This window comes from Thermobia domestica, chromosome 3, assembly GCF_964235325.1.
Source record: "Thermobia domestica chromosome 3, izTheDome1.hap1.1, whole genome shotgun sequence".
In the NCBI taxonomy this organism is placed as follows: domain Eukaryota; kingdom Metazoa; phylum Arthropoda; class Insecta; order Zygentoma; family Lepismatidae; genus Thermobia; species Thermobia domestica.
Genome location: NC_137456.1, coordinates 269,915,157 through 269,929,083, shown reverse-complemented (window position 1 = coordinate 269,929,083; position 13,927 = coordinate 269,915,157). Strand labels below are relative to the sequence as shown.

At 33.2% G+C, this 13,927-nt stretch overlaps 1 protein-coding gene across 3 annotated transcripts in view; it reads left to right on the top strand.

Moving 5' to 3' along the window:
• The window catches only part of LOC145681653 (uncharacterized), a 264,695-nt gene that overhangs the window by 161,678 nt on the left and 89,090 nt on the right, over positions 1-13,927 (top strand). For all 3 annotated transcript variants that reach the window (XM_081753274.1, XM_081753277.1, XM_081753273.1), the window contains exon 4: positions 2,885-2,970. In XM_081753274.1, the coding sequence (XP_081609400.1) occupies positions 2,885-2,970 (86 nt within the window). The remainder of the gene's footprint in view (positions 1-2,884; positions 2,971-13,927) is intronic.

Sequence of the window (13,927 nt, the reverse complement as noted above, 5' to 3'; positions counted from 1 at the left end):
GTACTCATTCAACTATATAGCCCTATCAAAAAAAGATAAAATAGGTCAATAACCTTTAAAATTTGAATATTTGTCCATAAGATGGTCACCCACATTAACAATGGATCCTAGAAAAGGTTTACCGAATTTTATTTGATAATTCAAAACTTTAAAAGGGAACATAAACACATAGTGTTATATATAGTATTCTATATATTATAGTAATCTATATTAGGGTCTTATACTATTATACCAAATGTATAAAATGGTCAATTTTCAAAATTTAAGGGGTGGGACAAGGTACTCCTCCACAATTTTTAAAAGGTTGCACAGATGTACCTATGTCTTACGAAAGGGAATCGACACTTGTATACGCCCATATAACCATATAAGATAATAGAACCTCATCAAAGGGTATAACTTAGGTCAAAACCAAACACGTGGTTGTAATAAACGCTGCCTATTTTTAACCATGAAAGGGAATTAGGTGGACCCCCAATGCTATTAGAAGTACATACTACGGTCCTAAGCAACCATATTCAATTTTTAGATTTGCAATTTCCAAAATGTAAGTGGTGGTAAAAGGTACCCGTCCGAAAATTTTAAATGGGTGCTTTCATGTATCCATGTCTTATGAAAGCTAATGGACCCCAGTATACGCCCGTATAACTATATAGGGTAATAACACCTCATCAAAGGGGACAAATTAGGACAAAAACTTCCAAAATTTGAAATTTTGGCTAGTTTTTACCCAAGAAAGGGAACGAAGTGGGCCACTAATACTAATATTAGTACATACCCTCGTCCAGGCTACCATACCAAATTTTTAGATTTGGCAATTTCCAAAATTTAAGTTTGGTGCTCGTATGTACCCTGCCAAATTTAGGGTGGGTCAATGTACCATTCCCAAATTCTAGAGTTGGTGGTCATAAGTACTCCTAGATCATTGACCCCGGGCCAAGGGCATTGACCTTTGACCTATGACGTCATGAAGGTCGGGGTCAAAGTCCAAACTTCGATCAAGTCAATCCAATACTACTATAAAGATTGTGTACCACTGGTGGCGCTCGTCGCGACGAACGTCTTAATAGGAAAACAGTCCATAAAGCTTCCTAAAGGACATATCTTAGTTTTTCCTTTGCTACTTGTATCGAGCATTAGATGTGCATTTATTTCTTTCATTTATTGTGTATAAGTCCTTCAATTTAGTTTATGGATATTGCTTGCACTTTACGTAGGAGCCCCTATCAAGCATACTCGATGTGAAAATAGGTCTTACTCTCACAATATAAATAGTTTGTTTTGTGTTCTGTATCTGCTGAATTGTTATGTAATTATTGTTGGAATATATATATATATATATATATATATATATTCTTCAAATTTGAGGAAATTAGTCAATAGTCCTAATATGCTCAAGTGAACTTAGCACGACCACTTTATTTTTCGATTTCATGAATCTGAAACCAATACAAACGAAAATTTGTACGGTATAATCCGGTACAAACGCAATACAAACGATTTGTACAGAAAAATCTTGAGATTTCTAGAAATTTGTATTATAGTTCTGCTAAGTTCACCTGAGGCACTTTCGGATTTGAGACACTTTTTTTATTTGTGCATGAACTTCAACTCTTATTAGTCTTAATATATGTAATACGCATTCGAATGATAATACAAATATAATTCAAAACTTCTTTGAACAACCGTATGGTTTTTGACACTTTAAACATTTAATATTTCTGTTTTTCTCCGCACAAACCCTTCCTAAATAGGTTCAGTATATTAAGGATTGCTGACTTGCGTTTTATATAAGCAATGTGCTCCACTTTAACAACTAGGCAAGGTGTAATAAATACTGAGATTAAAACCCTGGCATTACCTTGACAGTTCATGTTTATTATTTAACAGCTTTGTCCGCATGTCCCTAAAGAAGTTAATAGAAAAATACCACCTTCTTTTTCAGGATCATGTCATTTAAAAATATTATATCAAAAATCGTGATTTTCCAGAAAAGAATTAATCTAGAAAATGCCTTAAGTAGTACTTTAAGATATATGTGACTGTTATAAAACACTATGCTCCCTCATCGCTAGTATATTCGCAGGTTTAGTCGAAAGAATGTACTATCTGAAGTAGCTGCTCTTTGCACACGGAGAAGTCGTTTTAGATGCAAAATATTTGAAAGTAAAGAAAAGAGAAAAATATATAAATAACGTATAGTATTATTGATAATATGATGAAGTAAATAAATAATAAGCTTTGGATTTTTCCTATACATTTGAATTAATTAGTAAATAAACGATGGACAGCAACACCTTTGAAGTCCTCAGTCAATTTTCTTGGGAGCTGATATATCCATTCCTACATAGTCTTGGACTTAAATCTCATAGAATCTGTCACCAATTAGGCTTAGCGTTCCCGAAAACTATGCATTCAACACGAACATCGATAATTTTCGATTAACATTTCACCTTGATACCTCTTATCATTCCTCTCTTAAAACGAATATTGGGAGAGTCCGAGAATAGAAATAAATCACATCTTTTTATCTGGATAAACAACCATTCCATTGGAGGTATTTATCCTGTGGTGTTTTGTAAGTCTTCATGACAGACATGTAATATTGGTTGCATGGATAAGGTTATTTAACCCTTCTGATAATTTACATTTTCAAAAATAAAAGCAAACGACTTTATTAGATTAAACCTGGTCAGCATCTATATATGTACGAAATGAATGGCACTAGTTGAATCATTTCGAAACAAATTGCTGATGACACACACGCGCAATATTTTCTTACTATTAATAATTCAATATAATGTATGTCATTTATTTCGGTTTATTTTCTATTTGCATTTCTTAGTATGAAATACCTACAAATAATATTTTTTCTATTTTACAGATTCTAATTTATTGACCTATTTCACTTGGGTAGGCTTAGGAATTATGGTAATCTCCAGTCTTATTCTCATTTATTCTGCGTGTGTGGTAAGGCATTTTATATCGTATCTGTTCTATAAAAAATAGCAATACAAGACAAGACACAAGTAAAATCGAATCCTAAATCCAACTAAGTTTCAATAATGCTTATTTAAAGCATAGACTGCATTTTTTAAGTTTATGTACATGCAAATTAAACACATTCTGGCAAACTATATTTATTCGTAGTTTGCTGATGATGATTGGTGAAAATAGCCGGTGTTAAATTTGTACTGGAGCGACGTGACTGAAATGTTCGACTTTTAATTTAGTCAGTAACTACCTTGGTAAAAAGACAATGGATGTACTGATGTCGCTACTAACTTCAGAAATTATGTGTATGTTCAGAAGATAACTGTGGCGCTTATTCAGTGACGAGGCAGTGCATTGTTGAAAAGGGTCATGTGGAACACATAATGGTGAACATACAGTTTAAGTGATTTCCGTTTACGAGTTTAAACTTGCACATTCTGCACATCTTGCTACATAAAACTTTCTAAGTGCATATAGACCTAGGGTTGTTAATTACTGCGTCACAAGCTGTTTGATTTTTAAAATTACGAGGTAATGATACAATATTCAATAACGATCTTCACGACTACTATCCAGCAGTGTAATTTGATTAGCAAATCAGGAACACTGTGCTAGAAGATCCTTATGAAAGTATTAGTGCAGATGTACGGAAATTACGCATATATGGAGCAGCAATATTGGCCCACGTACACGTTATTCAGACGATTGACAATAGAACATCACGGGATAGGATCATATAATATCATGTTATTTCCTTCACGTTAGGCAGGGATATGTTGGTCTACCACTAGAGAATAAGGGAAGATATATAGGAAAACCACTTTAAACCATAAATATGATCGGTTATAGGAACGGAAGTTAGTAAAGGACCGAAGCATTTAAGTTCACAAAATCGAGTGCTCTTTACCGTCCTCTTCTTTGCATAACTAATTTTCAAAAAATCATATTTCAGAGTATTCCTTTATGTCTATTTAAGGCTTTCAAATGAAGAACTCATGCTTTTCGGTTATATGGTTATATAAACAAATTTATTCTTTACTATGAGTATATGCCTGTCGATGCTAATCTCCAAGAATTTAGAAGTATTAAGTTGGCTCAAGAGTTAAATGTGGGATGAAAGCATGTACATCTTTCTTTTCGAGTGTTCCATTTTTTGTTTTTGTATGGTTCAAATTGTCAAAAATATAAAGTATAGACATGCTGGTGCACTTCTTAATTTGAGAACTAGAACTGGGCCATAATCAAAACAAATTGACTTACTTGAAATTTATTTGCAAATGATTTTACCCGGTAAATTGTAGATCAATTTGTACCGTAATCCTGGATGAACTCCATCACAGTACTCCCAAAAAACCAATCCTCCATTTGTTGTATATTATGCTGGCTTCTTCAATCATAACATGGCGAACAAACCCCAATCTACAGCTAGTAGAAACTCATTTCAGCATTCAACTTTTCTGTCATCCACAAAACAGCACACCGGAATTTCAACTTTCTCATTCTCACAAAGGACGAACCATTAATCACTAACATTCACATTAGTTTACTGAAAATTACACTGTTTTCTCCATTTAGTTGTCTTTTTAAAATTTGGGACAAAAGAAATTTCTGCGTCTGATTGCTCGCGCTGCATCTGGTAAAAGAGAAACGGAACGTGAAAGAAAATCACTGACTGGTTGGTTTAATGACGTAATAGAAGGAAAAATCTGAATATCTAAACATCAAAAGATCAGAAAATTTCCTGCATCAAAATCCCCTTGAACATAAACTGAAACACCACTGAAAACTGCTAAATACACTTTTGTTAACTAAAATTTAATCAATATCATTTATTAAATAAACAAAAATTTAAAACATAACATTGTTAGATATATGTTTCTGAATTGTTTACTTCAATACTATTCTTTTGACAAAAAATAATTAAAATTTTGTGATTAGTTCTACGGCACAACAAATAATTTCTGAATAATTCAAAATGCTTAATACTATTAACAAAATATAAATATATACATTTTTTGCAAAAGATCTCGGACCATGGTGCATTTACCTGGGTATAATATAACAAACGTTAGGGGTGGTCCCCAAGCATAGATATAAAGCAATCATTTAATATAAAAAAAACATGATGCTTCGCGTTTCTAGAACAGCTGATTCAGAATCTGACATCAAAATTAGAAAATTCAAAATGACGAATCTAACATAGTGATTACAATTACAAAAGAATTTCTTGTTGAAACGCTCTACAATGAGCCAAAAACAATTATAGTTGGCACAAGTTATTGCGAAGAGTTTGCACAGTTATTTGAAATCCCTATCTGCCTTTATTTTAATCGGATGTTTGATTAAAGTGAATATCTACACCTCTCACTAAAGCGTTTGCAGTGACACAAACAGTGGACCATAAGCTGCTTTTAATTTCGGCATATGATGTTTTGTTATTATCGTTGTTAATTCTTTTGATGGAGAAGGATGGAACACTTGGTCCTATAGTTCAGAACTACCACTTTGTCCTTGTGAAAACATCTAATTCAGGAAAATTAACATCAAACCTTCTGAGATCATGGTTTGAAAAGGTTTTTCTATCAGAATCTAACGCAAAGTTTATTTTGTTACTAGCTTCCTGGAGTGGGCAAAATTCATAAACTTTTGAAACTATTTTAGGAACGAAAGAGTACCTCAAAATAGAAATCATTCTGCAGAAACAACTGGTAGGATTCATGCTCTTAATGTGTTGGTCTTTAGGCCGTGGAAAAATTCTTCATATATATATATATATATATATATATATATATATATATATATATATATATATATATATATGTATGTATATATATCTGATATTGTTCTCCACAAGTATAATATAAATTTATTTGTCCGTTATAATAAAATTAAGATTCAACCACTGATTTATAACCGATTTTATTCTCCCAGATTTGCTAATCTTAATAAATATGCGTCATACAAAAAGAGTTGGAAGAAAAATTAATTGACTTTGAAAATCTCGTAACATTTTGTTGGAAATATTGCGCTGCATATTGCAATTTGTGCACAGTTATTTCCGTAATAAGGTTCGTTGTGTGAACAATGTTTACGCATTAAACATTTTTTAAAAGAAATTCCAATACAGTAGAACGTTTTCTCAATAAATTGATAATTGTAACAAATGAGGAGTATGAAGTACTGAAATAGTCATAGGTGAGGAGACTCATTATACATAAGCACACCGAATATTGAGAGGTGTAGAGGCTCACTTTAATGAAGTATCCGCTTAGAATAAGTACAGAATTGAGTTTCCAATCAATCTGTAACCTCCTCGCAGTAACGCGTGACAACTATAATTAACCTTGGTTAACTGCAGTCAATTTCAAACCAGAATATATTTTGTAATTATGATCACCATATTGGATCCGCAATTTTGAATTTTGTAATGTTGTCGTCAGATGTTGAATCAGCTGTCTTAAAACTTTCCTGGCAATATGGTTTCTTCTATATTAAATAATAGTTTTCTGTCTATATTTGGAGACCAACCATAACGTTAAAATGGTGTTTTTTACAATTAAACCAGCATCATTGCCGAAATTGAAAGAAGTACTTGTCAATTAGTTTTCGATGTTCTAAACCCTTTTGCCCTTATCTCTCCTTCACTCAAAGTTTTCATTCTCATATTTTTCATGAGTTCTTGCATAAAACTTTGTGTTCAGTATTTGAAGCATAATCATTGCTTTGTTTATTATGAGTTAAATAGTTCCATAATCATCATATCTCTCTGGGTTAGGTATCAAGTTTCTCATCAGGAAATAGTTCGGACGTTCTCCTGATAATTTATAGAGATTTTAAACGATTGTTTCTTGTACTTGACCCCCCTACTATTTCTGAATTCGGTCGGTATATCTATACCTCATGTCTTTCTATTCCTACTCTCAGATGTGTCTTGTAGGTGTAGTTCTATTGTATATATTATTATATGAATGGATACAAAGCTCAATTCTCTTTCATGTGATACAGGCCTCGAGATACAACCCTGTCAAATTTTGCCAAGGAGCGCGTAATTGACACAACTTACAATTGGGAATATCATGTCAAAAATATCATTAAATTTTAAGTCTACAATATTTCATAAAATATTGCAACATTTTTGTACGTAGAGTGAATAGTGGTCCGGAATATAGATCTTGACCAATTTGTTTATAAAAATACAAAATAATCCTTGTGTTTTACAAAGTGAATATATCAGAATCTCCCTTATGACCAAGGGTGAAGGAAGTAACGTTTCATTCACGAAATCCTTCGCTCAATGCAGCCACCTGGGTGTCTTGTATCGACTTCAGATTACGATCCTAGGAAACCTCCTCGGCTCTTGGAAGCCTCGTGAGGTTTGGTTTGTATTGAGGAATCCCCTTCACTTCAGAGCAGCCTCCAGGAATGTTAGGATAGGTAGAGCCCATTAGCCCAGAGTTGTTTTGGGTAGGCGATCAGTGATCTTTCTTTGTGGTTCCTCTTTTGTAGGGAAGTGGCTTGTCCTCTTTCGGATCGTATTGTGTTGATCTTCGTGTCCTCTTGTTCAGTGTATCGTCTGTTTTTTTTTCATAAACGTTAGCACTTGTCCATTTATATGTGCTCATGATGTGATGTGGGTATCTTTAGCATATGGATACCATGAAGAAGCACTCATAAAGTTTTTCGAAATGTTTTTACATTGCTCACTTAAAAGTTTTGGAATTGTCAAGGATAATACATGGTAAATGATAGGATCTATAATTCATCTTAACGTTTGGCAAGAGGTATTTATATAGCCCTATCTATGTTTGAAAATTTGCCAAAAATAAGTGTTAGTAAATCTTATGAGTAATTTTCTTAACTACTTATGTTCTTCCATAGATAACACTCTCACAATTTGGAAATGGATGCATAAATTACAAATACCTAAATTTTGGGAATTGTCACATAATAACATTTGATAACTGTCAAAAATTTTGAAGAATTTGAGACGTATATTTGTCTCAACCTTAAATTTGGAAATTAAACACAAAATCTAATACTTTAAAGTTTTTCTCTAGACTAAGGTGTTTACATCTGTAAGCTAGTATAGTTCTTTCAGAAATGAAAATTTAATAAAAATTAAATTAAAATAATACGCATTGACACGTACTTTAGGTGTTTATTTAATTTACCTTCTAAAGTGTAGTTTTGATCTTACATATTCGTATGGCTGGATACAGAACATTTTGTTCATAGTTTACCAACTCATTGATATCCACATGTTTAAATTCGGGAAACGTATCTTGCATGGTTCATTCTTTGGAGCCTCGGCAACCAGCATCGATATAGCTGTGGAGAAAATTATGATTTCAAATGCAAGAGTAAACATTGGTCACACTTTTATTTTCTATGTTCTTTCTAGCATATGCCCACACCTAAAGATGTACTGTATTTTAATATATTTTCGAGTCGCCCCTGCAGACTTAACTAACTGGCGTGTTCACACCATGTCGTTTCCGAAGAAAAGGAAGAAACTCGAGCAGAAAATTATTAATTTTATATCTGTGCTTTTCGCTGAATAGATGAATGTTTAGCTTTGTAATTTTGATTACAGAAAACCAAATTTGTCTTTATCGTATGTACACTTATTGGGCCAACTACTATCAGATTAGTATTAATTGGTGGTCAAATGCAGATAGTTTGTTATATTTACGAATTTTTGTTGTTGCATGGACTTCTTTACAGGAGTGTATTAATATTATGTTTTTTTATAGCGAGTAAAATATTGCATAATGAGACATCTCACTCTAATATGCAAGTAGCCTATCTCGTACTAATGCATAACTCAGGATTCATGCAGCTTTTCTAAAAAAATCCATATGAACCTAAGGTAATTTCTTTAACTCATTATATTTTTCACTAATAAACTTTCGTACTTGATTTCTGGTCAGTAACACACTTTGTGTTGATGAAAAGTAAGGCAGAACGTTTCTGATTTAAGGAAAGATTTGTGTTTGTATTTTATAAACTGGTGCAAAGGTTTCGACTGGGTCAAACGGACGAAACCTGTCAAAATAAATTACTTAAAAAAATGAGGGTTAACTGGAGAGATCGATGGCTCATTAGCAACTTGTGCATAGGCCAACAAATGAAGTTGCGCTTGAATGAAGTAGAAACTAATGTAATGGAGAATGGGAGCGGAGTCAGGCAAAGATATAGAATGTCACCCCAATTATTGAACATTGACAGTGAATGTTTAACGAAGAATGACTAATGCGAATTAGGGTTTCAAGATTCAAGACAGAATATTAACTAAATCAGATATGCGGATGATTTGGTTATTGTAGCTACAAACGAAAAAGGACTACAGGAGATGGTACACAAAATAGTTAATACTATTAAACCATATGGAATGGAAACAAGCATCGTAAATTTGGAAACCGTGAGTATATCCCGTGGAACCGCACCTTACATATCATAGTAGAACAAAGATAACTTGAAAGGCCAATCATATCACGTATGTGTCAGGTATTTTGACGAGAGACATTACTGTATCAAAAAAGATCATGTCAAGAATAACCAAAGGACCATACAACAAAATGTGGTCACTCTTAACTACCAGGCTTAAAATTGGTCTAAGAAAGAAGCTAGTCAAGTGCTTTCTGTATATGTAGCATTTGATTGTATGTTTCAGAGAGTTGGACTTTAAGAAAGTTAGAGAAGAAATATTTCGAGATCTTCGAACTGTGATGCTGGAGGAAGATGAAGAATATAAAATGGACACACAGGGAGATTAACAAATGAGGGTGTTTGCAGACGGATAGGAGACAAGAGGACATTTCCTTCGTTCGAATTCTAATTGGATAGGGCGAAGAAATTGTCTTCTTTATATTGCCAGAGAAGAAAGATGAAAGTAAAGCGAGGAATGGGAATAATAACAGAGCTGATCTATGATTTGAAAATTATAATAAGCTATTCAAGTTGAAAGAGGATGCTGAAGATTGTGCTGTGAAAGATGATCTTCTGACAGAACTGGAACAAATATTCCCAGATCGAAATCTAAAACTTGCTGACACTTTAATCCATTACTCATTATCAGTGATTTGATTTAGTGAGATTTTTTAAAAGAAAACACAGTGGGTTAAGAAACTATGGGTTAACAAACTTTAACACATTACTCATTATCAGTGATAGGATTTTGTGAGATTTTATTTTTTTAAGCTAGAATAAAAGGCATTCTGAAATGCTGAATGAGAAGAATTTTTCGCTTTACGTGTTCTGTTGTTAAGGTTGAACAACTTTGTCTGATATTACTTCCGCTAACTTATCCTCTCTTTAATATGTAAACTTTTGTTCTGAAGTATCTTGGTTCGATCCACATATTTGTGATCCTATTTTAAGTTATATTTTCATAAACCAGGAGGATAAGCAAACCTGACTACCCATTAAACAATGATGCAATTCCTATAACATCTTTATTTAAAATTGATTTGTTTTAAATATATTCGCTTAATATATATTTGTTTAAATCTTGATTATAATATTTCAGTTTGGGAAATTTTCGAGATTGTTTACTCATTGATTTTTTTTTCACACATTAAGTTCATAAAAGGTTAAGACCAAAGCACCTCCTAATATTTAGTAACAACATTTAGTGGATATAAAATTTGCTAATATTCTATACTTGGTTGGAATAATCTTAAGTTGTGCTAATTTTAATCCTTTTAGCACATATTCCATGTCTTCAGAATATTTTCAATTTAGGATTTTAATTTAACGAGTGTAGAGAAACGTATCACAATGTACGCATATCTCATAAAAGAAAATTGTTCATGCAATTTATCAATTTTTATTTTTGACGAATTTCCATTTTTTCGTGTGTGAACAAATAGTTTACTGTTTGTGAAAACTTGAGTTGGGAGCATTAAGATACATATGTCCCATTATTAAAAATAAGTTTTACTTAAGTTTTACCATTTACCCAGTTTTACTTTGTGACACTTTCGAAGTTGTAGGTGAACAATATAATGTCGTCTGCGAAATTTTGAAACGGTTAAACTAACATTATAGTACCTATACAAGACAAGAAGTCGCCTTTACCTATATTCTCAAATCTAGGGTTGTCAGTGCACATAACTAATTGTGGAAATTTTAAGAGAGCCAGACTTGTTTCATATATTAGCAACAGTGAAATATTTTAGTAAATAGGTTATAACAATTTTTTATATCAGAGTCTGAAACGTGGATCTCGTTTGCCTTAATACTGTCTTAATTATTATACTTCATAATATTACTTTTAATCGTATAGAGGTTTCTTGTAAGTACAGTCAATATCAAAAGTATATCAATCATGACTAATATAACTCAATATCTGATCAACTTAGTTGATGTTGCAGAGAAAGCTGTTAGCAATTTTAAACTTTCATTTAAGACTAATCCAGATACCAAGGTCTATATGAAGAGATAATCATTAATTGAATTACTCATGCTTTTCCTCTTCAACACACAAAACAGGTTAAATAACATTCCTTAATAAGAGGAAAATATGGAAACGTTTCTCAAGTTGAGTATCTCGAGAGATGTTAATGTTTTTTTTACAATCCAGCAAGAAGAAAAATATTAGATGTTATTTACTGCTTCCTTGCATTGCATCAAAACTTGCAGGAATTTTAGTTTTCTGGATAATATAAAATAAAATACCCTCAGCAGACGCATATCATACATAACCATATACCCCACCTTAATTTATCAAATTTATATGAAGTGCTTGCAGTGCAGAAGTATTGAACGAAATTGCCAAAGGACAGATCTGGTTTCGCGTTCAGCCGTATCAATTAATTTTCTTCAAACATTAATACAAGTTAACCAAACTGTTCTTTCCGTCTTTGATGTCACATTAACCATGTGCTCACAAAGAGGAATAAAATGACACACTGATCGGCAGCTACTATGGCCATCAACGTTCAATATTACCAGAATGAACAAACCGCGTCAGTGGTTCCACAAATTCCATTCGGAGTTCCAGAGATGAGAACTTTTCGGATGAACCTCGCGTTGGACGACCACATGTGTTGGATGACGAACTTCTGAACACAGTCATCCAGGAGGTGAATATTCTACGTGTGAAACACTTGCACAATGGCTCATTTTTTTCTGAATCTGAATGGAATGGAAGTCACACAATTTAAGCAGCTGGGTAGCCAAGATATTATCGGCAGCCAGAAAGGAAACACGAGTGGCAGTGTGTTTATTATTGCTCACTCTGCTACTGAACACATCCATCTTTGATCGCTTGCCCATTGGTGACAAAACGTTTGTCCTCTATGACATTTGCAAACATAGCAGTTATTTCTTGTCCCTACATGGCGCTTTTCTTCACTTCAGGACCACCTCTGCATCTATGAAAAGTTATGCTTTCTGTATGGTGGAATTATCATTTGGTGCATTACGAGCTGGTTCTACCTGATTTTACTATCACTGCTGACCTCTGCTCTAAGCAGCTACAAAGCTTGTACCGTTCATTGTAGCAGAAGGAGCGAGTACACCCCGAAGGTAACTACAATGCTTAGCGACATGTGACCAATATGATCCGGGAGACGCTTCAGCAACTTGGTTAGGAAACTGTGCCATGCACCATATTCACTGAATCTTGTGCAACATATTACGCACTGTTTCATTCTCTCGACGACTACGTCCGTCAGAACCCTTCACAAAAAAACGGGACCCGAAAAACAGACTCTCAAACTTCCTTGTGTCCACGATAATCGGGGTTAATATCAGCATATAGTGCAGAAGCAAGAATGTTGGCCTAAAGTTGTTGGATTCTAATAATTACTACTTCGAACCCTAGAGATACGTACGTCAACTGTATTGCTCTTTCTCTTTTATCATTGCTGTAGACTGAAACAGGAGAATATAATTCACACTAGCATCATGTTCCATTTTCTCTGATGATTATACTGTTTGAATGTTTTATATCTGCTTTCTTGAGTTTCTTCAAATCAATGTCAATTAGGACAGACGCAAAGAATCTTCTATCTATGATTTTTATACTGTTTGTAACGTTCCACATCTACTTTCTTGTATTTCTTCAAATCAGTGGCAATTAGGACAGACGCAAAGCATCTTGAATCTTGATTACTTACGCCGACAATACCTCACTTACTTAGCATCAGTTCTTCATTTAGTAGTGCTCCTTGTGCTGGAAATCTTCCATATCAATATATTCTTTTAATTTATACTTTTTGAAAATGGAATGATAGTGGCTCGTAAGGAGACACGAATCATTACTCTAGTGTACTCTTTCAAACGATGCCCAAATCTTTTGCAGGTTTGGGTTATGGGTTTGGCGGCAGCTTAGTTTGAACGCGTTATTCGTATTGTTGAGAAATATAAATAATTTAAGGATACCTTCTCTTTAATAATCTCCAACAGATGATCTATACTAGCCTGAAAACTATTATGCACCTAGTTGATGATATTGGTTCATGGCAGTGGTACATTGAACTAGGCTTCAAGAACAATGCCCATAACATTATAATATTTGTAGTGACGGGTAATTTCATTTAGAACAGTAACGCCTAATCGGCCATGGGAAGTAAATGCGAAAGAAATATGAAGGGGAATAACTACGATAAAAATGTATAGGGCAAGATAAAAAAGAATTTTAACAGAGTTGATTTTTCATATAAAAAGTAGAAAAAGATATACTGAAATATTTATAAACAGTAAATCTTATCACCTTTGATAAAAAGTCAATTTTTATAATATTATAATGTTGAATAACCATATTACTTAAAATTTTTAACAATAACTAACGTATTCTATTCGAGAATAAAAAAGTGTTACTCATGCGTAGCATTCAAAACCAAAACAATTTTTTAAAATGTAAATGTTCATGGTTTACAAAAATCGTAGTACCGAAACTCTTAAAAAATTCTCACATGTGGTTTTA